General features: G+C 43.8%; 1 protein-coding gene across 1 annotated transcript in view; it reads right to left on the bottom strand.

Annotated features, from left to right (window-relative positions):
• The window catches only part of LOC129811241 (beta/gamma crystallin domain-containing protein 1-like), a 61,433-nt gene that overhangs the window by 16,139 nt on the left and 18,324 nt on the right, over positions 1–26,970 (bottom strand). The window contains exons 2-7 of the mRNA XM_055862398.1: positions 18,119–18,242; positions 8,350–9,851; positions 4,393–5,549; positions 1,500–4,126; positions 576–614; positions 155–273 (exon numbers count right to left, since the gene is read on the bottom strand). Of these exons, the coding sequence (XP_055718373.1) occupies positions 155–273; positions 576–614; positions 1,500–4,126; positions 4,393–5,549; positions 8,350–9,851; positions 18,119–18,242 (5,568 nt within the window). The remainder of the gene's footprint in view (positions 1–154; positions 274–575; positions 615–1,499; positions 4,127–4,392; positions 5,550–8,349; positions 9,852–18,118; positions 18,243–26,970) is intronic.

The raw sequence follows: 26,970 nt of genomic DNA, 5'->3' as shown, positions 1-26,970 counted from the left end.
TAAAATGTGATTTTAAACCTAACCTTAACCACATTACTAACCTTATGCCTAAGCTTAAATTAAGACCAAAAAGAAACAACCAAAAACAAACGATATAGACAATTTTTACTTTGTGGCTGTGGTAACCAGTGACAATCACAACAAATAGTCTTACCATCCCCTGATGACCCTGACTGAGATGACAGGAGACAGCTTCATCACGGAGGCATCCTCCACGTCCCCAAACACCTCGTAGGCCTCTCCTTCAAACTGAGCCTGCTCATGGAGCACTATCTACAACAGGATGTAGAGATTTACAGTAAGTACATCTCATGGTCATTACAATATGTGACACTTGGTGATTGTATCATTGTCACTTGCAATTGCTGATACAATAGACTGAGTTGAATACTGCAGATGTTGTCTTATGAAATATCTTTCCAGATAATCACCATAAAATATCAAAAGTATATGAGAATAAATCATGTAGAACTCTCCAACACACAACTAGTTGTAGACCTTGCATCATATCGTGTTACTATAAAACACTGGACGGTGGATACAGAATTTTGTTTTGAATGTAAAGTCAATCGTACCTTCCCGGGCCGTTTGTGGAACCCTCTCACTTCTGGAATCTGAAAAGGAAAAGACAGCATGCTGACTGAGGGACTCGGGGGTGGAAAAGCACAAGTATCCTGTGTATTTCCTGTACTCCTGGCAGAACACTGGACTGCCTCCAGATAGAAATAACTCAACAAAAGACTACCAGTTATACATTTGCCAGCTTAAGAACATCAATAGTTAGCAGCCTACATGCCATGTACTGTACATTAGTGTGTAAGAGCAAACCAACATTGGTCCTACACACGTTGGGCAGAAAGTAAGATTGCAGTCATGTAAGCAAAACAACATGAGAGAAGTAGGCTTATTTGCATGTTTATGTGTCTGGTCTGAGCATTAAAATGTATGTACAAAATGGAGTGGTTGTGCCGAAGAAGTAAAGAAACATTTATTGAAGAATGCCTCTTCTTGTCTTTACTTGCAAACAATTCATGACTTGTTTCTAAGAGCCATAACTTGTAAACGTCTAGAACTTGTTATTGTATTTCAACATTCCAAAAGGCAAAGCTGGACCTGATTTGATTTAGTGGTATGTTGCCATGGATATACTTTAGATGCCCGTACAAAGTGAACAGGTTCTGAAGTATCTGCTCAGCACATTAAACAATGCCCTGCAGGTCAGAACTCATTTAGTTGTAAAACGGAATCCTCTGTTTCCAGGAGTAAAGCAGTACTGAGAGAATATGAGAGACTCGGGCAGGTAGAGACAACCATAGTTATGTCTCAATCATGCAATTTTAGTCTCTATGAAAAAAAAACGTTTTTCTCAATCTAGTACAAAGTACCTGTCTATAGAGATTTTAGATGGAAAAATAGAATAACATAGATATACAGTACAGTAATGATGCAAAACCCCAAACTGTCAGTTGGCTTCATGCAGTCTTGTCTGAGACTCTTACCTTGGGGTTGGCTGCAGGAAGACCATTCAAGGGGGCCTGTGGGATGTGGTTGGTGGCTGGATGAAGTCCTAAGGTAAGCCCCTTTAGTCCAGTACCGTGACCTAAGCCCATTACAGGGCTAGCCATTGTACTCTGTGTAGCACTACTCTGTGAAGATCCTTTGTCTGTCCTGAGATACTGCTCCAGGGGATCTGGCAGCTTTAGCTGAGTGAACAAGGGGAGAGGAGGAGGTGAGGAGGGACTGATTATTGACTCACCAGTTGCAACCACACCCATACTCAGGCCCGGATTCATACTTCTCCAACCCGCCCTTTCTGGCATTGTGCCCTGGGTGGTAGAAGAGGGAGGAGCACCATTTGAGACTGAGGAGGAAGGATCCCCTTTGTTCCTTCTGGAAGTCCTGGGGGAGCTCAATAGGTTGGAGAGTAGGGACGTCCTTCCTAGCCGTGACGTGAGCTGTCCAGTTTCTTCCCCTTGCTCCTCTTTCTTCTCTACTTTCCTCTTCACCTCTACCTTCATTTCCACCTCTCCATCTTTCCCATCTGTTTGACACCCTGGTTTTCTCCGGGCTACAGATGGAGACTGGATGGCTTTGAAGAGAAGGCTGTCCTCTGCATTAGCTCTTCTTGTCTGTGTCTTCTCCTCCTTGGCCTGTTTCTTTATCAACATGGCCGGGGTTTCTTTATCCTTTGTCCTCTTTTTCAGGCCAAACTGGAAGCCATCAGCGTCAAAAGGGTTCTCGAAGCGGTCCTCCTTGATGGCGGGCAGGGCAAAGGGGGGCGAGGAGGTCTTGGCATGGTCGTGGTGCCTCTTGGGGGGCAGGGGAAAGGGGGTGCCCAGTTCCTTAATGCTCCTGATGAAGTCATCCACATTGTCAGTCTCAGCCAGACTCTCATCCTCACTGGCTGAACAGTCCAGCCTTCTCTTGGTCTCCCTCTTCTGCTCCTGTTTGGAGCCGCGCTCCACGTTCAGCCAGCTGGACGGAGATTCCTGTTTCAGAGGGAGAGGTTTAGGGGGAGAGGGGAGCATCAGAGAAGTTGGCAGCTGAAGAGGCAGCTCAGCCTTGGGGTTTGCTTTTGTCGTTTTAGGGGGTTCTTTGAGGAGCAAGACCTTCTTCTCCTCAGCTTTTGTTCTTATGGATTTTGAGTCCTGTTTTGTGTCTAATATCTTAGTCGCTCGTTCGCTGGGTCTTTCTTCTTGTTTTATCACTTTCTCCTTCTGATCTTTTGTAGTTATGGTCTTTGATTCCTGTTTTGCATCCATCTTAGTAACTGTGCTCTTAGTTGCCGCCTCACCTAGTTTGTCCTCTTTGTTTTCCTTGTGTGGCCCGCTATGTGCATCTGCCAAATTCTGTGTCAGTGAAGGAAGCTCTTTGTTCAGTTGGACATCACCATTTTTAATTGGTTTCAGAACAATCGCAGCCTCTGTTATGATGTCGGAGATCTTCACTGGCTCTCCCCCCTTCTGTACTTCAGTCTCATTCCCAGACAAAATGGATATATCAGAAACTATGCCATTACGAATAGGTACTATATCGGGGGTTTGAGCATTAGCTAGTATCTTAGATTTTTCCTCTGAGCCAAAGAAAGTTGACTGTGTTGCCGTATCTTGACTCTCTCTTCTTTCAACCACAGTGGAGGCGTTTTGGGGTGAGCTATCCTTTGCTACATCCAGGCCATGTTCCACAGGCTGATTCCTATTGGATATCCCTTCTCCAGCACTAAGTATGAGCTTCTCTGAAGCTGTAGAAGCATTTTTATTATACTCATCACTTTTCTGATTAGCTTGGGTCTCAGTGTCAGTATGAATGTGGTCAGTCAACTCAGGCTTGGTGGATGTATATATTACTTCCTCATGGGTAGGTGTGCTTGAGGCAGACACAATGAGGCTTGGTTCAGTTGGACGTTTCTCCATTACTACACCTGGGCTTACAGGACCCATCTGCTGCAGTGGTGTATTGGTTAAGGCTTCCACATAGTTGTGGTCACTCTCTGTCTCAGATGAGAGATCTGGGTATGGTTTGGTTTGTTGTTCCTTTGTAATACAGGTAGTTTTGACTGATATAGATTTTTTTTGTGCATTTTCAGATATTTTATCCAGTTTTGTTTCAGGTGTACTACTACTGCTCCTGTCCTCCAGTGATTTCTTTGTTCCAGTGACTGCTGGTTCATCTGTTTGATCATTTACACACAGTTGCTGGTGTGTTGCTGGTGTGGTTTGTTGATCATCTATTTGAGAGTTATCTGTGACCAGTGACACATGATCTTGTATGGATTTAGATTGTGTTTCAGAGAGGATAGTTTGCTCAGATTTCTTGAGGGGCTTGCCTTTAGGGGCGGTTATCTGACGGAACATTGCACGCTTGCTAGCCACAGTCACAGAATCACTTGGATCTTTCACTGGACTTTTCAAACTCAGTGGTGAAGCCTTCCCAGAATCATCAGCAGTCATGTCCATGGTGGGAGATGTGATGTTACTCTTCTTCTTAAGTCCAAGGGAGGTGGGTTTCTCTGGCTTGGTTGGTAATAGTGAGGGAGGGGTGGGTGTGTCCCCGTCGCCATGGGGGATGCTCTTATTGGAGGCCTGTTGGGGCAGGTTTGTTTGCAAAGGGCAGGGCAGCTTGTTTCCTGTTGGTGATACAATAGTTAGTCAGACAGTTAGTATAGCCGTTTGTTGGTTCGTTTCCATAATGCATTGTAAAATGAGAGCTATTCCTCTCTCTTAAATATGTGACATTTACAATTTCTCTTGTCCATTAAACCATTGGATAATTCTAAAACATTACCACTACTAAACACATATCTAAAACGTGTTAGCTAGACAGGGGCTATGAATAAGCAGACAGAATCTTATCAATATCCCATGTTCAAAATCCATGACATGTTTGTCTTACCCTTCTCAGGTTCAGTGGTCATTGTCTCATCTGGGGGCCTTTTCTCTGGGCTGGGAAGCTCCTGCTGCTTTGGGCTGGTTGGTGTGGAAGGCCTACTACTGACAACTGATGCTCTCTCAGTGGTTTTGGTAGTTTTACTCCCTGTGTCGATGGTTTGGAGTTTGCCGTCTTTCATCTTTCTGACCAGAGACAAAGAGTTGTCAGGGGCTTTGGGTAACCGGCTCTTTGGTATCATGCTGCTGTTGGTGCTGTCTGGGCGTGTGGGAGCCTGCTTTTTGACATCTTTGGGTTCACTTGTTTTGGCTATGTCAGTGTTGTTGTCCTCAAGGTCTTTCTCCATCCCATTGAACAGGTTTACCATATCTGAGTTCACAGGTGACATGACTGGTACTTTAGTAGGTGATGCCTCTTCTGACGTAACAGGCCCTTTTGTTGGTTTCCCCCCTGAACCCACTTCATTCACCTCCTTGGTGATAGACTTTTTGTCTGTTTTAATCATTAAATGTTTAGGTTTAGGGATCTTCTGGGGTTTGGAACCAAGCACAGGTAGAGACACAGCCACTGAAACATCAACCACTGAGCTTGTGCCTGGTGACAGTGGAGGTTTTGATATAGCTTCTGTCTGTGACTTTTTAGGAATTTTCAACTTGGGGCTGTCGGTGACCTCTGTTTTTCCTGCGGTGGGTTGATCCTTTAATGTAGGTGACATAACCTCTGTTTTCTCACCGCCATCTTTAGGTGTCCTTTGTGATGGAGCCCCACTAGAAATCCCTGCCTTTCCACCATATTTGAGACCCTTTCCCTTAGCCATGCCCAGGACAGCTTTGGACTTGGGTCCAACCGGAGGAGGTGGGCACTTTGACCGACTGGCTACATTGCCTACTTTGTCACCTGGTTTAGACGGGATGACCTGGGTCGTCCCCTGACATCTAACCCTTGAACCTTCTGTGTTGGGCTGTGTTTTACGTCCTGGCATAGTTGTGGTTGGAGAGGCCTCATCCAGCTCTGGGGTTGGGGACGTTGGGGAACTGTCTACAGCCTTGGGGTCATGGTGTCTTCGATCAGAGTCTGTACCCTTGGTTATTTCTCCAGCAGTGATGATACAGTCATTGTTTGGTTCCTTGAGGTCTACATTAACTTTTTGGGGGCTTGGCAAGCTGTTTAGAGAAGAGAGAAAATGTGTGATTAACTTTACGGACAGGAGGGTAAAATGATTTAGTGTGCAGAACAAACTTGTCACCACAAACAGGTGTTGTTGTTTAACTACATTGATATGGTACTTCATTTCCACCACCCATTATAACCTGTTGGGGATGGGGGCGCTGTTTAGACTATTTATGCTAATGTGGCTAATTTTTTAAACGGCTTCCCACAAAATCCTTGATCGTACAATATGCATATTATTATTATTATTGGATAGAAAACAGTCTATAGTTTCTATAGGAGTTGAAATTTTGTCTCTAAGTGGAACAGAGCCCATTCTACAGCAATTTCCCTGACATGGAGTCAGATTTGAGAAACGTTGGCCACTTTTCTGAAGTCATTTAAAAGGGCTCTGTCGTTGCTATGACTATACGGACACTTCTTACGTCTTCCCCTGGATGCCTTTACGTGATGACGATTCCAACGGGCTCGATTGCTCGTTCACAGGCCCTACAAATGAAAAAAACCTTTAGCTAGCAAGTCTTTTCTTGCTGCGTAACGCGCGTGGAAGACACCGACCCTCTCCTGTTCCAAGCGTTAGTTTAGCCTGTTATATTTCTCCGGTCATCTTTTCACTCGTTATAGGAGTTACAAACATCACAAAGTAGTTAATTTAAAGCGTTTTATAGCAATTTATATCCGTTTAGTGCGATTTTGGGACATTTATTTTTGCAACGATGTGAAAAGTTGGGTGCGCTTTTCAGTTCATCCCGAACGTAGTTGACATTTCCACATGGCAAGAGGACAGCTTTCCACCAAAAGACGATTTCTCCCAAGAAAGGATCCTTTGCCCAAGATACTGATGGAAGAACAGCTCAAGGTAGGACATTTTTATTATGATAAATCGTGTTTCTGTCGAAACATTTTAGTGGCTTAGGACGCCATGTTTTTTGACGTAGCTTCGCTTGGCGCAAATTGTATTGAAAAGTAAGGATAAATTAAAAAATGTAATAACGCAATTGTATTAAGAATTAAATTGTCTATCAATCCCTGTCCACCCTATATTTTTTAGTCACGTTTATGAGTATTTATGTATAAGAGTAGATCACTGTCTAAGTGGCGCAAGGACGTTTTCTTTACCAGCTTGTCTACATTTCACATTGTCTAACCATGATTTTGGTGGCTAAATATAAACATTTTCGATCAAACTGTATATGCATGTTGTAATGTGATGTTACAGGAGTGTCATCGGAAGAATTCTGAGAAGGTTAGTGAAAAAATTAATATCTTTTGGCGATGTTGACTTTTATCGCTCACTTTGGCTAGAATCAATGCTGGGCTGCTAATTGCTATGTGCTAAGCTAATATAACGATTTATTGTGTTTTCGCTGTAAGACACTTAGAAAATCTGAAATATTGTCTGTATTCACAGGATCTGTGTCTTTCGATTCGTGTATGCTGTGTATTTTTACGAAATGTTTGATGATTAGTAGTTAGGTAAACACGTTGCTCATTGTAATTATTCTAGTCCATTTGTGATGGTGGGTGCAATTGTAAACTATGCCATCTACCTGAAATATGCACTTTTTTCTAACAAAACCTATCCCATACCATAAATATGTTATCAGACTGTCATCTAATGAGTTTTTTTGTTGGTTAGGGGCTATAAATATCTTAGTTTAGCCGAATTGGTGATGGCTACTGGTGTTGGTGGACAAATAAAAGATGGTGGAATATGCTAATGTGTTTTTAGGTAATAGATGTACATCTTTACATATTGTGTCTTCCCTGTAAAACATTTTAAAAATCGGAAATGTTGACTGGATTCATAAGATCTGTGTCTTTCATTAGCTGTATTGGACTTTAATGTGTGAAAGTTAAATATTTTAAAAAAATATTTTTTTTGAATTTCGCGGCACTGGTTTTTCAGTGGGGGGGGGGGGGGTGTGCCGCTAGCGCCACGCTGATCCTAGACAGGATAAAACCAAATAAACATGTTATTCAGATAAGGAAGAACAGCCTTTAGCAATACATACAAAGTGAAACTGAAATAAATCTTTCTGCACTGAGTAGCTTGACCAAACAGATTGTGAAAAACTGCTCTCACTTAAAACGTCCAGCAATGCAGAACATCCCCTCAGGTATCAGTAGAACAATAAATCCATGAAGAGTCTTGGATGAATTCCAAGCATTTTCAAATTGATTCCATAAAGATATACATTTTAATCTAAAAAAACAGGCTGCATCACATTAATATGATACAACAAAAAACATGCCTTGTGGCATTACTATGTCTGAAAGATATGCGGATATCAGAATGGTGTGCCTTACTTTTGTCAGCCTTGTACTGAGTCTACTCATTAAACCCTTTAGTCAAACAAAGTGACTAGTTGCTTCTGCCATTAGTCATCATTCAAGATGGAAATAATGTCTGGAGTAAAGACCATTTCATTTGAACAACTGACTTAACAATTTAATGTAGTCTACTGACTGGGTTGTAAAGACTAACTATGCACACAGTATTTTGTGACAATCACATAGGAAGATACAGTATTGTTGCATAGTCGATGACCTATAGTAGTACTATCAGTAATCATGTAGTCCAAGTAAAGTATACGGTAAGTAATGTAAGTGACATTTTAATGACGCAGGACTTTTTCAGCTGTACTAAGAACTGCTGTTATTGTTCTCCTCTGGTACAAATAGGCACAGCTCAGGTGTTATTTTCTTTCTCTCTCTCAATCTCTCTCGCTCACTTTAGGATCAAAGCACTCTTTAAAAAGACCAAAGAAAATGTAAAATAAAGAGACTTACAGTTTCACCTCTGACTTCTGAGGAATCTTTGAAGCCAAGTCTGTGATGTCATTCTTTTCTAGCTCTGTTTTTGTCTGCTTGTCCCCGTCAAAACTGGGCTCAGGGCTCACATACACCTTCTTAGGGAAAATCTTCTCACTGCGGGACAGTTTCATACTCCTGCGCTTTTCCTCTTTGCTCAGGGCCATCTGGTACTCTAGAGGGGTGCTGCTCTCTGAGTCTGTGCCTGGACTGTTCGCCTCTGACTGGGCTTTGTTTGTTGTTTTGGACTCCTTGGAGGCTGGTGCTGTAGATACAGCCAGCTTTGGCTTTGGCTCTCTGCCACTGGCCTCTGCTGCTGGTACTGCTGAAGGAGTTAGAGTGGCCAGGACACCTGCAGTATCAGGGTACTCTACAGGGGCCACAGTCATAGGTACGGCCAGGACGGAATGCGAGTGTACACTCTTCCTCTTCCCTTTCCTCTCCCCCTCCTCTTCTCCCAGGTGTGTTTCCACCCACAAGGCTTTGTGTAGCTTCGGTGGTGAGTCCTGCGTCGTCCCCTCCTCTCCCCCATGTAACGTGGTCTGTGTGGGGGGAGCTGTTTCAGGCGAGCTGCTGCTGGTGGATTTCAGAGCCCTCCTCCTGTTTTTCTTCCCCATGGCTGGGCTGTCCTCCCCCTCCTCCCCCTCTGGCTGGGTATCTGAGGAGGACGGGGTGTGTGACTGAGAGCCTACAGTCACTCCCACCAGGTAACTCCCCTTCCCTCCAACAGATGTTTTCAGTGAGGTCTTTTTAGACTCTGTGACCAGAGAGGTGAAGTCAGTCTTAAGGTGAGATTGGGAGAGTTCAAACGACCTGAGGGTGTTTTGGACCACTGGGCTGCCCCCTCCCGACCCCTCTCTGTCTTTCACAGTGGTTTGTTCCAGATGTACCTGCAGCCTCCTGCTCGCCTCTCCCACTACGTCCTCAGTGGGGCTGAGCCCTGGGACTTGGTCTGCTCCGGTGGAGGACGAGTTCGTGGGAGTCAGATTCCAAGAATTCCTGTCTGCCTCTCCGTCTGACTCTGCCTCGGCCCGGCTCGCCCTGCACACCTGCATCTCCCTCACACTGCCATGACCGCTGCTGTCGCTGTCTGCAAACAAAAGGTCCCCTCTGTCCACCACCACCAGAGAAGCTAGGCTGGAGGTACCAGGGCTGGAGCTGGTACTGAACACCGATCCCTCCTCCTGGAGCTCTGACAAACTTCCCTGCACTGGCCCAGCTCCGGCTTCCACTACCTCCCCCTCTCTCCGGGTGGTGGTGGGGGTCCTTTGCCAGTCTTCCTGTGGAGGTTGGTGAGGGGAGAGAGGAGAACCAGGGGACTGGGGGGAGACGGGAGAACCAGGGGACTGGGGGGAGACGGGAGAGCCAGGACCAAGCCAGGATCCATCCTCTGAGTCTGCTGAGAGTGAACCGCTCCGGCTCTTCTTCTTCTTCTTTATGGAAAACAAACTGCCGATGCGGTTCAGCACTCTGTCTGAGCTCTTGGAGGAGACAGAGAAACAAAACAGAAAGATAAATACCCAGATGGAGAACAGACACACCTGGTGTTTTTGGCACAGCTATACAAATAACCACAGACGTTGGTTCCCATCTCACTTTTTTTCAGTCCTTGATATAAAGCAGGGTTCTCCAACCCTATTCCTGGAGAGCCACCGCCCAGTAGGCTTTCGCTCCAACCCTTATCTAGCACACCTGATTGTAATAATTAGCTGGTTGATAAGCTGAATCAGGTTAGTTACAACTGGGTTTTGAACGAAAACGTACAGGGGGGTAGCGCTCCAGGAACAGGGTTTAGAGAGCCCTGATATGAGGTGTGCTCAATGATGTAGTACATTTACATAGAATAGATTGATTCTCTGATTAATGCATTAACCTTAAATCCTTAACATCTTCAACTATTACCTCTACGATTAGGTAAATATTCGGTCACACTTTATTTGGATAGTTCTTCTGTAGATGCTCTACAGATGGTCATACTATCAACAAATTATCTGATAATCAACTGACTGTCGATTGATAAGCAACTGTCTGCTAAGTTTACGGTTAAGGCAAGGTTTAGAATAAAGGTAAGGGTTAAGGTTAGGGCTAGTGTTAGGGTAAGGGTTAAGTTTAGGGTTAGGATAAGGGTTAGTGTTAGGGTTAAATTTGTAGGTAGTAAGTTGAAATGTTACTGATAGTCTATAGTATATAGCATTCTTGTCAAAACCAAACAGGCCAAGCTGAATGGTATAGATCAGTGTTTCCCAACTATGGTCCTCAAGTACCCCCCAACAGCACACATTTTTGTTGTAGCCCCGGACAAAACCACCTGATTCAACTTGTCAAGTACTTGATGATTAGTTGACAAGTAGAATCAAGAGTGCTTGTCCAGAGTTGGGAAACACTGGTGTAGATGTCTCTCTGGTAACAGCCAGGTAGGAACATGATCAGGCTGCTACAGCACCATGACCGTAGACCATGACCATGACCATAGAGATCCTATTAAAGTCATTTTCTAATGGCTAGTTCTATGGTATTGACAACATTAGGCAGACCTCGGGAGACTGAAAGGATTTGCCGTGGGTCCTCAGATCCTCAAAAGGATCTACATCTGCACCATCAAGAGCATCCTGACGGATTGCATCACTGCCTGGTGTGGCAACTGCTCGGTCTCCGACCGCAAGGCACTACAGAGGGTAGTGCGACACGGCCCAGTACATCACTGGGGACAAGCTTCCTGCCATCCAGGACCTCTATACCAGGTGGTGTCAGAGGGAGAACCTAAACATTTTCAAAGACTCCAGCCACCCTAGTCATAGACTGTTCTCTCTGCTACCGCACGGCAAGCGATACTGGAGCGCCAAGTCTAGGTCCAAGAGGCTTCTAAACAGCTTCTACCCCCAAGCCATAAGACTCCTGAACATCTAGTCAAATGGCTACCCAGACTATTTGCGTTGACCCCCCTCCCCTTCTTTTACACCGCTGCTACTCTCTGTTGTTATCATCTATGCACAGTCACTTTAATAACTCTACCTACATGTAGATATTACCTCAACTAACCGGTGCCCTCGCACATTGACCCTGTGCCGGTACCCCCCTGTATATAGTCTCGCTATTGTTATTTCACTGCTGCTCTTTAATTACTTGTTACTTTTATTTCGTATTCTTATTTGTACTTTTTTAAACTGCATTGTTGGTTAGGGGCTTGTAAGTAAGCATTTCACTGTAAGGTCTACCTACACCTGTTGTATTCAGCGCATGTGACTAATAAAATTTCCCACAAGTCAGTATCGACAGGTTTTGAATCCCACTGCCGGACAGGTCGAATGAGAACCAATGAGGCAAACAAGGAATGTGAGGATCACCAAATAATACTAGTTTTCTATAAGATCTATTTGATTACATACCATACCTAGAAACAAACGCAACAATGTACTGTATGTCCATGTCTTATTCAATCTATACAGTGGGTATCATAAGTATTCACCCCCTTGGATTTTTTCTAATTTTGTTGTGTTACAAAGTGGGATTGAAATAGATTTAATTGTGATTTTTTTTTGTCATTGATCTGCACAAAATACTCTATAATGTCAAAGTGAAAAGTAAGTTCTATCCAGCCATGACGCACACTGCCCATATGCGCATGGAACAAGACTGTCCTAATGTTCTTTTGGTGTCTGTATACTTTGTATTCTGTCATTTAATTTATTTTCATTGATTTAGCCAGGATAGTCTATTTAGCCAGGATAGCCACTGTTCTCCAGGGAGTCCAGGATCCATAGAATCAATACAAACGCACACATCACATAAAGGCTGTCTAAACAAAAACACAGTACACACACAAGCATACATACAAAAGCCCAGCACACTCTGTCTGTTTCCTCCTATAGTACAGGCTGGAAGAGTATACAGAACATCATAACTAAAGATAATACACACAAACACTTCAAATGAAACCTCTACATACCATTTTAACGATACTTGCTGGATTTTAGCCTGTAGATTTATTTCTTTACAGTCTTGGCATAATAACCATATCCTGCACCAATAGCAAATCAGGTGCAAAAAGTGAATGTTTATCAGCTTCCGACTTCCTGCTAAGCTGCTTGGTTGAAGATAACAATATACAATTACTAAGCTGGGATAAAAGTCAACGCCACCAAATACAATAAGTGAACTGTCTACCTTTACAGACAGACAGAGAGACAGTGTGTGTGTGATATCCGTGTGTATCTATATCTGTCTATCCCTGAGTAGACTTGTATCAAACAAACTAAGGTACATTGCTTCAGGGCATTATTCCACTTCTATCACAGGTGCAGCATAAAGGCTATTGTGAAAGAGCTTTCACATAAAAAAACCCCACATGAAATAATTATCCAATGAGAATGTATGGACATGGATGTCTGACTAACATCTCCACCCTTCTTCCCTCAATCAAACTGGGGCAAGTCAGTAGCCCCGGGACATCTTTATCAATATCATAATACAGTGGAAAAGACTGAGATTCAGCTGAAAAGACATGATTCAGCTGTGTACAGTGTGAATGGTTCGACCAACTCTGACACACGAAAGGATGTACATTTTTGCCCTGTTGTGCCTATAACTGTCACGAGTTGAATGATTTGCTGTTGTTGTTTCATATGGACCTGTGCACATCCTTTCTTCAGTAGTAGAAACAGACTCTGGATCTCCACAGGACTTTGACCTATTAAAAATCCTGTTGAAACAGAGCTGATTGTTCTTTTGTTTCCAAATGGCCTCAGACTTTTCAGGAAACATATGACAGGTACAGGCACAAACTTAGTGGTTACTGTGTTCAAGTTCATGTTCCAAATTGTATGCCTAGCTTAGAAATACTTAATTTGAATGAATAAAATAAAAGACACAGGATCCTATTCTTTCTACTCCAGTAAACAAGTTTCCAGGGAAAACATCATTCTTATTGAACGGATTAATGTACTCAATTACATATTTGTGAAAGCTGTATTGATATCAATAAAACATAGATAGTGAATCCTACCCCATTAATAATAATAATTAATAATTAGTAATAACTATAATATACAGTGCACATGTTGGACAACAGGTTGGACAAGTAGGTGTCAATGGAGAATAACACAGGAAGAAATTCAGTCCTAAAATATAATTTCTACCATCCCATCTCCTGTCACGTTCCTGACCTATTTATGTTAGTTTGTTATGTGTGTTAGTTGGTCAGGACGTGAGGTTGGGTGGGCATTCTATGTTTTCTGTTTCTGTGTTGGTTTTGGGTTGCCTGGTATGGCTCTTAATTAGAGGCAGGTGTTTGGCGTTCCTCTAATTAAGAGTCATATTTAGGTAGGCGTTGTCACAGTGTTCGTTGTGGGTGATTGTCTTCTGTGTCTGTGTCTGTACACCACGCGGGACTGTTTACGGTTTGTTCGGTTTGTGTAGCCTATGTTCCTATTCGTGTGTTTTTCTTGTTTTATGTAAGTATGTCTTCGTCTAGGTCTGTCTACACCGTTTGTTGTTTTTGTTAGTTTAGTCAAGTTCGTGTTTTGTTAAATAAATCATGTCTTTTCACTACGCTGCACCTTGGTTCCCTCAATACTCCTCCTCTTCCGAAGATGAAGAGGAGGAGGAATGCCGTTACAGAATCACCCACCAAATCTCCAGAACCAAGCAGCGGAGTAAACGGAGTAAGGGACAGGAAAAGAAGGAGGAATGGACTTGGGACGATATATTGGAGGGGACAGGTTGCTACACATGGGAGGAGATCCTGGCTGGTAGGGATCGCCTTCCATGGGAACAGCTGGAGGCACTGAGGAGAGCAGAGGCTACCGGAGAGAGGAACCGGAGTTATGAGGGAATGAGTCTTGCACGGAAGCCCAAAAAGCCCGTGAGTAACACCCAAAAATTTCTTGGGGGGGAGGCTAAGAGGTAGTGGGCCAAGGGCAGGTAGGAGACCTGCGCCCACTTCCCAGGCTTACCGTGGAGAGCGGGAGTACGGGCAGGCGCCGTGTTACGCAGTAGAGCGCACGGTGTCTCCTGTACGAGTGCATAGCCCAGTGCGGGTTATTCCACCTCCCCGCACTGGTAGGGCTAGATTGGGCATTGAGCCAGGTGTCATGAGGCCGGCTCAACGCATCTGGTCTCCAGTGCGTCTCCTCGGGCTGGCATACATGGCACCTGCCTTGCCGGTTCGCCTACATAGCCCGGTGCGGGTTATTCCACCTCCCCGCACTGGTCGGGCAACCGGGAGCATTCAACCAGGTAAGGTTGGGCAGGCTCAATGCTCAAGAGTGCCAGTACGCCTCCACGGTCCGGTATTTCCGGCGCCACCTCCCCGCCCCAGCCTAGTACCTACAGTGCCTACACTACGCACTAGGCTACCAGTGCGTCTCCTGAGCCCAGTTCCTCCTCCACGCACTCTCCCTGTAGTGCGTGTATCCAGTTCGGTGCCTCCAGTTCCGGCACCACGCACTAAGCCTCCTGTGCGTCGCCAGAGCCCTGTACACACTGTTTCTTCTCCCCCTACTAATCCTGATGTGCTTGTCATCAGCCCGGTGTCACCAGTGCCGGTACCACGCACCAGGTATAGAGTGGGCTTTGAGAGTACAGTGTGCCCTGTCCCTGCTCCCCGCACTAGTATGAAGGTGCGTGTCCTTAGCCCGGTGCCTCCAGTTCCGGCACCACGCACCAGGTCTACAGTGCGCCTTATCCGGCCAGAGCCATCCGTCTCACCAGCGCCATCTGAGCCATCTGTCTCCCCAGCGCCATCTGAGCCATCCGTCTCCCCAGCGCCATCTGAGCCATCCGTCTCCCCAGCGCCATCTGAGCCATCCGTCTCCCCAGCGCCATCTGAGCCATCCGTCTCCCCAGCGCCGTCTGAGCCATCCGTCTGCAATGAGCCTGCAAAGCTGCCCGTCTGCCATGAGCCTGCAAAGCCGCCCGTCTGCCATGAGCCTGCAGAGCCGTCCGCCAGACAGGAGCCGCTAGAGCCGCCCGCCAGACAGGAGCCGCTAGAGCCGCCCGTCAGACAGGATCTGCCAGAGCCGCTTGCCAGACAGGATCTGCCAGAGCCGCCAACCAGACAGGATCTGCCAGAGCCGCCAACCAGACAGGATCTGCCAGAGCCGCCAACTAGACAGGATCTGCCAGAGCCGCCAACCAGACAGGATCTGCCAGAGCCGCCAGCCAGCCATGAGCGTCGAGAGCCGTCAGCCAGCCATGAGCGTCGAGAGCCGTCAGCCAGCCATGAGCGTCGAGAGCCGTCAGCCTGCCATGAGCGTCGAGAGCCGTCAGCCTGCCATGAGCGTCGAGAGCTGTCAGCCTGCCATGAGCGTCGAGAGCCGTCAGCCTGCCATGAGCGTCGAGAGCCGTCAGCCTGCCATGAGCGTCGAGAGCCGTCAGCCAGCCATGAGCGTCGAGAGCCGTCAGCCTGCCATGAGCGTCCAGATTCGTCAGTCAGCCAGGAGCTGCCCTTCAGCCAGAAATGGCTATATACCCAGAACTGCCCCTCAGTCCAGAGCTGTCTCTCTGTCCGGAGCTGCCTTTCAGTCCGGAGTTGCCCCTCTATTATGATCTCCCTCTCTATCTTGATCTACCTCTTTATTCTTATCTATCCCTCTGTCTTGATTTATCCCTCTGTCCCGGTGCTGTCCCTGTCATGGATGTTACAAAGAGGATTTTGTGGGGGTAAGATATGGGTGGACATTTTTAGGGGTAGATGGAGGTTGGGATTGACTATGGTGGGGTGGGGACCTCGCCCGGAGCCTGAGCCACCACCGTGGTCAGATGCCCACCCAGACCCTCCCCTAGACTTTGTGCTGGTGCGCCCGGAGTTCGCACCTTATGGGGGGGGTTATGTCACGTTCCTGACCTATTTATGTTAGTTTGTTATGTGTGTTAGTTGGTCAGGACGTGAGGTTGGGTGGGCATTCTATGTTTTCTGTTTCTGTGTTGGTTTTGGGTTGCCTGGTATGGCTCTTAATTAGAGGCAGGTGTTTGGCGTTCCTCTAATTAAGAGTCATATTTAGGTAGGCGTTGTCACAGTGTTCGTTGTGGGTGATTGTCTTCCGTCTCTGTGTCTGTACACCACGCGGGACTGTTTACGGTTTGTTCGGTTTGTGTAGCCTATGTTCCTATTCGTGCGTTTTTCTTGTTTTATGTAAGTACGTCGTCTAGGTCTGTCTACACCGTTTGTTGTTTTTGTTAGTTTAGTCAAGTTCGTGTTTTGTTAAATAAATCATGTCTTTTCACTACGCTGCGCCTTGGTTCCCTCAATACTCCTCCTCTTCCGAAGATGAAGAGGAGGAGGAATGCCGTTACAGCTCCCATATAATTCCTACCATCCCATCTCCCATATAATTCCTACCATCCCATCTCCCATATAATTTCTACCATCCCATCTCCCATATAATTTCTACCATCCCATCTCCCATATAATTTCTACCATCCCATCTCCCATATAATTTCTACCATCCCATCTCCCATATAATTTCTACCATCCCATCTCCCATATAATTTCTACCATCCCATCTCCCATATAATTTCTACCATCCCATCTCCCATATAATTTCTACCATCCCATCTCCCATATAATTTCTACCATCCCATCTCCCATATAATTTCTACCATCCCATCTCACACCCACCTCTCACCTATGACGTTTTGTAATACAGGTGTAGGATTCTAATTTGATCACTCATTTGGTGCTGAGAATTTTCCTGTACCACAGGAAATGCAGATTAGTTTAATAATTTATATACATTCACTGTAACCCACACTAACATATGATTATATTAACAGTATAGCACTTTTCATGCAGCCTACTTTTGGCCAGAAAATAGCCTAACCACCGATTAAGCAACATTATGGAGTAAACGTTCAAAATCCTGTCACTGCAGGATTATTTTGCTGTGACAATATAGGTCAAATTAAGATACTGCATCTGTAGGTGGGCATATATTTTACCCTTCAACCCTAATGATTTGTATACAACTTTAAGTGGCTTCTGATAAACGTGTCTTACATTTATCTTAATGACCCAAAGCATTGAGGAAATTATCATATAGATCGGTATTCAAAACCTAAATATTGCATAATACAAAGTTATAAACTGACTCAAACTTTTATTGAGGGGTCTGTCTGGAGAATCTGAACTGCTGTACTGTTTATGTACATATCGCATATCAAATGGTCTAATTAGCACCTACATCCTCAATAACACTTGATCGTGCAAATGGAGGGCTGAGGAGTGAGGAGGGAGGAAGGGACTGGTTTGGGATTTACCTTACTTCTTTTCCAGTCAGGGCCCTGCAAAGTGAGTCAATACTGCCCTCCTCTGCACACCTTCTATATGACTGCACAGCCAGGCTCAGTGCAAGCAGTGGCAAGCAGTAGTATGGGGTACATGTCTCCAAGCAAATAAACAGATTCTGTCATTCTGAAATTATGTTTAGTAATTGTTTTGATCAATATCTAGTGTGTTGCATATGAATCTAACCACTTTGAAAGTTCTCTCTTTTGACACATACTTTTGACAATTGTAGAACAGAACTATGGTAAAAATGTATGGTACAGTATGTTTTGCTACTATGTATAGTATAGTCACATTTCATCATTACTCTTAGATGAGTCTGTCCTAAAGGACTTTAGATTGGCAGAAGGTAAAGAGGGCGGGGTTTAAAAGTACAGTAATTCAAATATAGAACAGATATTTCCAGATGACTTCTCCACAACACAACAGAGGACTCCTATTGTAGTCTACTATATAGTGACCTACCTTATTTCTGGACTTGTTGGGACTGAGGCTGTTGAAGGCTGACATGTCATAGCTGATCATGGAGGTAGCATCCCTGTCAGTCGTGGTGCTGTATTCTGTTTTCACGCTCAGTTGGTCAAAATTCCTGAAGCACAGACAGACAGAGAGAGAGAGGTACTATTAGGCTTAGAGCAGGTCGCTGTTCTCACCCAGTAACCACTGATAAGATGCTGAAACTTGGTTATATCCCTCGCCCACTCTCTCAGTCTTTACTTTTGATTTCATCTTTTCTATCATGGTTTTAACCATTCAGCATTCAGGATTAGACCCACTTCAGGATTATAACATGTCCTTATCCTCTGGCCCACTTTCTCACACACACATTCACAAACCCCATGGCATGGCTAATTGTGCCACCCGTGACCCATTCCACCTATATGTTGCTATCACATTAATGATGTATGGCCTTTTCAAAATGAAAAGGTACAAAGGTCCAGTCATCACATGACCGCTTGACACACTGAAAGTAACTCAGCTGTAAGTACACATTTCTTAACCACCAACATATCCAAGAACACAACCACAACCCTTCTGTTTCCTGTTTTAACTGTGACATCTGACACCCTCGTTGTGCCATGACAGACAACAACGATTTATAGCAGAGAGAAATGGTACACTGGTCAGACGACTCTCACCCACACGACTTAGTCACAAGTCACAACAATGTGTGTGCAGTAGTTAGAAAACCGTTTTGCTTTCTAGGGCACACATGTCAGGAGGTCACCACTGTACCCAAAGGCTTTTAAGTTGACTCTGTGTTGTCAATGGAAGCAGTTAGGCTAGCTCACACCCATTGTGGCATCCCAATATAGTCAGCTATGAGAATCACTCTTAGAATGCAGAATGGGAACCAGCATTCCACTGTTGATACTGTTGATCAGTGGAGGCTGCTGAGGGAAGGACAGCTCATAATAATGTCTGGAATGGAATGGCATCAAACACATGGAAACCATGTGTTTGATGGATTTAATACTATTCCAATCCAGCCATTACCACGAGTCCGTCCTCCCCAATTAAGGTGACACCAACCTCCTGTGCTGTAGATACAGGTGCAACACCATGGGTGTGTTCAGAGGGGTGAAATGTTCTGAGACATTTTAGAAATGTTGAAGATAAATGCACTACATTTAAAAACACTTTCCCCATCAATCAATACGATAATTGTCTTACTCTGCTACATGTGGGACGTTTCAACCACCTGAGTAAAACGGGCAGTCATGTACATTTTTCACCAAAAGAGGTTTATATGTTCATCATTGACCAGCATCTTCTGGCTTTGTTATACCATCTTTGCCCACAATAGGGTGTATGCAGAATATATTTTCAATCTGACAAAGTTGCCTGATGAATCATACAGAACCATAAGTCATCAAACTGCTACTCTACAGGATCTATTGTTTCCGTTGGCAGATGTACAAATTGGTGCATTCACCTTATGATATCCAGTGGAACAACCACTTTACAATAGTGCATCTTTTAAGGGGGGGGGGGGGGGTAGAAGGATTACTTTATCCTATCCCAGGTTTTGATTCTGATGATGTTTTTTTTGCTAAATTATGCTGAGTTTGCAAGACTTCTACAGACGAAGCGTCCATAAAGTGTGATTCTCTTGTTTTCTCTTACTGCCCACGGGGCACAAACTGGTTGAATCAACGTTGTGTCCACGTCATTTCAACCAAAATAAATCTATGTGATGTTGAGTCAATGTGAAAAACTGATTGGAATTGGAAAATAGTAAATTTTAAGTCCAATGACATAGTGAAATGTGTTGCTGATTTCAAGTTGAATTCACATTAGTTGACAACTCAACCAAATGTAAATCAAAACTAGACGTTGAACTGACATCTGTGCCCAGTGGGTGTCTACTTGCAGACAACGGTATCTGTTCCAACTTCAAGCCCAAAGTAGAAGCACATCTGGCAGAACGTGTTATCTCACATACACAGCTTGATCTGAAAGGATATGAAGAAGTATGAATGCTAATTGCTTTCCCATGTTTCATACTTAGGACCCTGACTTTTGGACAATCATGTCACAGGACCTGTCTCATGTTTCATAATGGATAATGACTATGACAATGCAACAACTATGCACTGAGTAATTATAAAGACCACAGGAACCATCCACACTCCCATGTGGAGCTGTATACAGATGCAACATATTAACCACGCAGCAAATCAACATGACTTGAGATTTTGCTGAGGTCAAATAAGTAAGATGGAACAAAGCACACAAAAGCAATCGTTCCGTAATTACATAAACGTAACCCCCAACCTTGCCCTTTGACCTCAGTAAGACATCAGTCACCAGTTTTGGGTAAACATTTCCTCAGTCTCTCTGTATCAGTTTGCAGCCTCTGAACACGTCTGAGGCCTAAACCAACCAGCTCCAAACTGCTTGGAGTCTTTCTCTGTTACCCCATGCCATCTGATGCCACCCCTCCCCTACACTCTTAGAAAAAAGGGTTTCAAAAGAGTTCTTTGGCTGTCCCAATAGGATAACCCTTTTTGGTTCCAGGTAGAACTCTTTTGGGTTCCATGTAGAACACTGTGGAAAGGGTTCTACATGGAACTGAAAAGGGTTCTACCTGGAACCCAAAGGGTTCTTCAAAGGGTTCTCCTATTGGGACAACCAAATTACCCTTTTAAGCCCTGTTTATACCTGGTTCTAACATACGTCTTTTGTCCTGATCTTGTCCACATTCCGATTGTGCCCACATTTTTAGACTAGTATAGACGATTAAAATACTCATTGTGATCTGATTGTGATCCGATTTTCCTGACCACCTCCAGAGGCAGTCAGGGACCCATTGTATCTGAATATCAATCAAGTATTAACAGATATGGATGTATAAAACATTTAAATCATTATTTCGGCCTCAAAATCATCAACAGGTAGCACCATTGACTTATGGCATCAATAATTGTCTTAAAATAAATAAATATTATTTGAAAGAATATTTGTTAAATAATCTGCATACAGGGAGGCACCAGGAAATCTGGTTACATTGTGGACAGAGTTGATGGATAAGAGACACATTTTATCACCATGTGTAGATGCAACGGCTTCAATGTGGGCACAATGTGGATAAGATCAGGACAAAGGACGCATGTTAGCAACAGGTATCAATTTGGCTTTAGGCTCTAGATAAAACCTTTTTTTTACTAAGAGTGTAGCAGGTATTCAGATCTGGCACAATTCAATATAACAGGAAATACAGCAGGGTAATATTAAGTTATTTTAGATTTTATGAAACACTAACATTCAAAACGTACATGTTTTACAATGTTTTTAGACATATTGGAAGTTCAATGATGTAACGGTCGTCCTCCTCCTCTTCAGAAGAAGAGGAGGAGTAGGGATTGGACCAAAGCGCAGCGTGATAGTTTGACATAACGAATTTATTATCTCCAGACGAAACATGATAAACACTTGAAATGATTACCAAAATAACAAAACGACGTAGACAGACCTGAACATGGAACTTACATAAATATACGAAGAACTCACAAACAGGAACAGACTACATACACGAACGACAACGAAACAGTCCCGTGTGGTGCAACATACACAGACACGGAAGACAACCACCCACAAACAAACAGTGTGAACAGCCTACCTTTATATGGTTCTCAATCAGAGGAAACGTCAAACACCTGTCTCTGATTGAGAACCATATAAGGCTAATTCCCAATGACCTAAACATAGAAACACAAAACATAGAACGCCCACCCCAACTCACGTCCTGACCAACTAAACACATACAAAAATAACAGAAAACAGGTCAGGAACGTGACAAATGAACTGTCGTGCAACTCTTTTGGTCACTTCCACTAGTTTACTGTGTATGTTTAGGAAATATGGCAGCCTGCCTACAGTGAAGTTATAGTATTACAGAAGTAGAACCTCCTCCCACGCAGCATAACAGACGCTCTCAAGCAGATCATTTAGACAACACACTGTAATGTTGCAGAATAGTCAACAGAGGAGTTGTCTGATAAAAGCCAGCAGCAGCCCACCCACAGAGCATTATCCTCCTCAGTAAAACAATGGCTCTGTTGTTTTGCATTAACTGTATCGATACACTTTTACAATGGCAAAACTCAACACAGCTGTTCAGTCAGCAAGGCAGAGTATCAAACACACACACACACACACACACACACACACACACACACACACACACACACACACACACACACACACACACACACACACACACACACACACACACACACACACACACACACACACACACACACACACGACAGCTTGGCACAGCCTATAGCTTGGCACATGTCAATGGTATCAAAACAGTCACATGACTCGCATCACTCATCATAGAGAAACAGACACAAACATTTTTAATAAACGTATGCAGGGAACGAACCTGTGGGACTTCATAAAGTCAAACAAGGGATGGAGTGAAGTCAAGGCATGACTCATACATCATTCCACAGGTTATGAGTTGGGCTGGCTGGGTGAGTCACCAGTGGCTGTTGATGAAAGATATATTTGTTCCTGCCAGCCCCAATCTAATGCAAACTACAAAACAAACTTTAACCGCTCTAGTTTGGACAGCAGCTTACAATAGCTGAATGATGCATATGTTTGAGTTTAATGAATGCCTATAGAATATGAACATTAAACACTATATAGCGCTCTGTGCACACACAGTACAGTACACAATTACCACCAGAAAGCTGAAAGACAGAGCTACTGAACCTGAAACAATTACTGGAGGCTATAGATCCAGACCAGTACAGTAGAGAGTAATAAAGACTCCATTTATCACTTTTTTAATCATCAAGGGACTGAGAAACAAGTGTGATGTTACCACAACAGCCCAATGCAGTGTGATCTGCTCGGATGACATGCTTTCACAACCAGGCCTGTCGTAATCCTGAACGTGTTGACTTTGGAGGAGGATGAGGAAAGAACGCACATTCATCCTGGCACTTATCTCTCTCTCCTGTTCACTGCTCCACATAATAGACATCTTTGGGACATGTAACGCAACACTTGACATGATGATGTTATGTCCATAATAACAACCTATGCAATGGTATTTCCATTAGTTTAGCATGAATGTGCAAACTTTCAATTTCTGACAAATGGACCATGTGCTGTATAGCTATATTGGAATAATTAGTATTTAAAATATCACCAGAAAAAAGTGGGTGGCACAGAAACAAGCACACCATATCTCCAAGTAAGCAAGTAGCCATGTCCGAGCCAGAATGGACACACCAGATGTCTGATCGTTAGTAAAAACAGGGTAAAGGGAATGGTGATAGGAAACCATTTTTCTTCAAACAGTCAGTTCTGTATGCTGCAATAATGACTAAGTCCAGAACTACCTTAACAAAGAAGGCTTTATTTCCACTGGAAAATGACTGGTGTCAGCTAAAGGTGTAGGCATGACACCTACTGTAGGTCTTTGTTGGACATCACTCGTGGGTTTGTGTGTGTAGATATACTATGTGATTTTGTCTTTGTATACATGTGTGTTCAGGGGGATAAGAGGTTCAAAGCAGGCTTGTTTCCATTGCAGCCCCCTAGAGAGATTGTATTCTCTCTCTCTCTCTCTCTCTCTCTCTCTCTCTCTCTCTCTCTCTCTCTCTCTCTCTCTCTCTCTCTCTCTCTCTCTCTCTCTCTCTCTCTCTCTCTCTCTCTCTCTCTCTCTCTCTCTCTCTCTCTCTCTCTCTCTCTCTCTCTCTCTCTCTCTCTCTCTCTCTCTCTCTCTCTCTCTCTTATCCTGCTACTGTACATGACATGACATTTTGAGCTGTAGAGATTTGCTGATTGATAAGAACTGCATTGCCAATAGTCTGAAGGTAATGCAGTAGGTGTCAAAACAAACAAATTCACAAGAGTAGCTAGGTTTCCATCCAATTGGCGACCAATTGATGACTGTACCGAAAAAAAATAAACGAGTTAAATAGGTTTCCATCGCATTTTGAACTCTACTAAAAATGTCACAAAACATTTAGCTTTATATAGCGAATGTGCCCAATCTAGCCAACATCTCGCAGATAGAGTGCAGGTATAGCCTACATGATGAAATGTGTCAAATGGCAGCCAAGCATCGATCATCATGTCACCAGAATAAGACATTCAGTATGTATTTCAACTGTAGTCTAATAAACCGTATGCTTTCCAGAGTCGTAGTGGGAGGACCACACAACATGGCATTGCATGACTCCAAGTTTACTTCGATACGATGGTTATTATATCAATATTTGCGCATAAAAGTATTTCCACCGCCATTTCTCGCATAATAAATTTTAACGACACAAAAAGATCCCACCTTGTCTACAGTGTGTAAAGTACTTAAGTAAAATACTTTAAAGTACCACTTAAGTATTTTTTGGGTTAATCTGTACTTTACTGTTTATTTTTTACAACTTTAAATTTTATTTCACTATATTCCTAAAGAACATTGTGTACATTTTATTCGCATAATGAATTTTACTGACACAAAAAGATCCCACGTTGTCTAGCAAATTTACTAGTTTGGTAGACATTTGGAAAGTTTAGTGACAAATTTGCTCTTTCCATCAGGCCTGTCATGACATTTTTTATCCAACATGCACTTTACGGGCATAAAAAGATTGGATGGAAACCTGGTTAATGTAGTTTGTTTAGTCAAACCGACTAGTTTGTTTAGTCAAACCTCCGCCCTATGTTGTGGCACAGAGTCCCCTGTCTTACAGCTCGAGACATTGGGTAAACAAATCAATCCATTAAAACAAACTAATCCAGGTGTATGCACACACACACACACACACACACACACACACACACACACACACACACACACACACACACACACACACACACACACACACACACACACACACACACACACACACACACACACACACACATGCAGGGATAACAGGATGTGCACACACACACACACACACGCAGGGATAACAGGATGTACACACACACACACACACACACACACACACACACACACACACACACACACACACACACACACACACACACACACACACACACACACACACACACCTATAATGCCCTCACCCAGATTGTTTTTCATTGGCTTTGGATGTAAAAACAATGCTACTCCTTTAATTTCAAGACATCTGTTCCTAGGTCAGATCATTGTCACAAGCCACCAACTAATCTGGCCTTTTAACTAACTACAACTGAATCTGGATCAGTTGTAGAATAGTGCATATCTATCTAGACTCAGACCAAACCGGCCACATTCTCTTGCCTGATTGATTGTCTCTGCTGTAACCAAGAGGCTTGGTCTTGCAAGCTAGCCACCTCCCGACTTTGACTGTAAACAAATCACTCCATTAAACAGTGATGATGCTTCACAATGGAAACGATGCAGCCAGGTGGGGCTGGGGCTCTTCAGCCTCAGAAGGCCTTCTTTAATGATCATACAAGTCATAGTCCTCCTCACCTTACAGATAGCCCATATATACCCTATACAGGGGTATTTTAAATACTCACTCACTCACTCATCTTCGCTCGCTCCTTGGAGCACAGTGATCGCCACGCCATCCTATTCTGGGCAAGGTCCCAGGCTGATGTGGTGTTGAGTCCCAGGTTGTGTAGGTCAACCTCCAACTTGTGGCCAAACCACTCTCATTCTTTATCTTGGGTGTGGCCAGTTGGGGGATGGCTCCTTGAGGATAAGGGCAGGCTCCAGAGGTGGGTTTGATCTGGCCAGGTGACTAAACAGTCGGAGTCGGGAGGTGGTTAGCTTGCAAGATCAAGCTTCTTGGTTACAGAAGAGACAATCAATCCTCTCCTGGATCAAGTGTGAGTAGGCTTTTGAGATAGTTGCATAACTTTATGAGCCAGGTTTGTCTGTCCTCGCTTGAGCTTGTGAGCATTTAGCTAGTGTCTGCTATGGGTAATCGCTAGCACAATATTTTTTTTAAATAACGTTTGAATAGAAATAGCGGCCCTTGTGTGCACTGCTGGTAATACCGTATAGCCCGGTATGGTATGAAGGTATGGAAATCTGGATACGGCCCAACCCTGTTTACAAAGACCTAAATGATATAAAATAAATATGTAATACAACCTTTTACTTCAGGTTATGCTAGGGTAAGACACTTGTACTAAGCTCAAGAATCGAAATGACCATTGAACAGCAAAACCTGCATTGTCTCAAAATACAAGACTTGGCCTTGTATGTGTTGTGATCTTTTTTTCTGCTTCTGATGTAGTGTTGATGAATTTTGTTTGTTTTGTTTTCTATTTAGTGTGAGAAATGCACTTTACACATTAAATATTGTTATTATTATTAATTTAACTTGTGGATGTAGACAGACATCTGTCATCTTAGAAAAACGTGGGGAGGGAAAATAATAAATACCAATTGAGCAGGGATTCAACACTAGTGTCACTCAGACATAGTGGTTACATGGTTACTGACACCTTGCTAAACACCTCGTTCAATGGGTAAATGGCTGTTAAGCTAAGTCCTTTTCTTTATGCATGCATTTTGTTATTAAATTACCTAATAAAGGACTAGGCAAACAACAAATTTAATTCAGGAGAGAAAATTCTACAAGATCTCTGAACCTTGGTTCCAGGTTCATACCATACACATTATATTTCACTGAAGACAAGATGCTTAAAGTTCTTAGTTCTATAGACCCCAGAACCTATCAGCCATGGCGGTTAAATTCCAAGCACATTGCCCTGCATCCTCCACGGTCCCACCCCCTCATTCCCAAACCTCCTCACTCTGCCCTCTGTCTCACTCCTCCCCCCTTCCTCCCTCTCGCCGACCCCACCCCGTTCTCTGTTTCTAC

Source organism: Salvelinus fontinalis, chromosome 15 (genome assembly GCF_029448725.1).
Source record: "Salvelinus fontinalis isolate EN_2023a chromosome 15, ASM2944872v1, whole genome shotgun sequence".
NCBI classification, from domain to species: domain Eukaryota; kingdom Metazoa; phylum Chordata; class Actinopteri; order Salmoniformes; family Salmonidae; genus Salvelinus; species Salvelinus fontinalis.
Note: the sequence above shows the minus strand (reverse complement) of the source record. Positions and strands in the feature narration are given on the sequence as shown.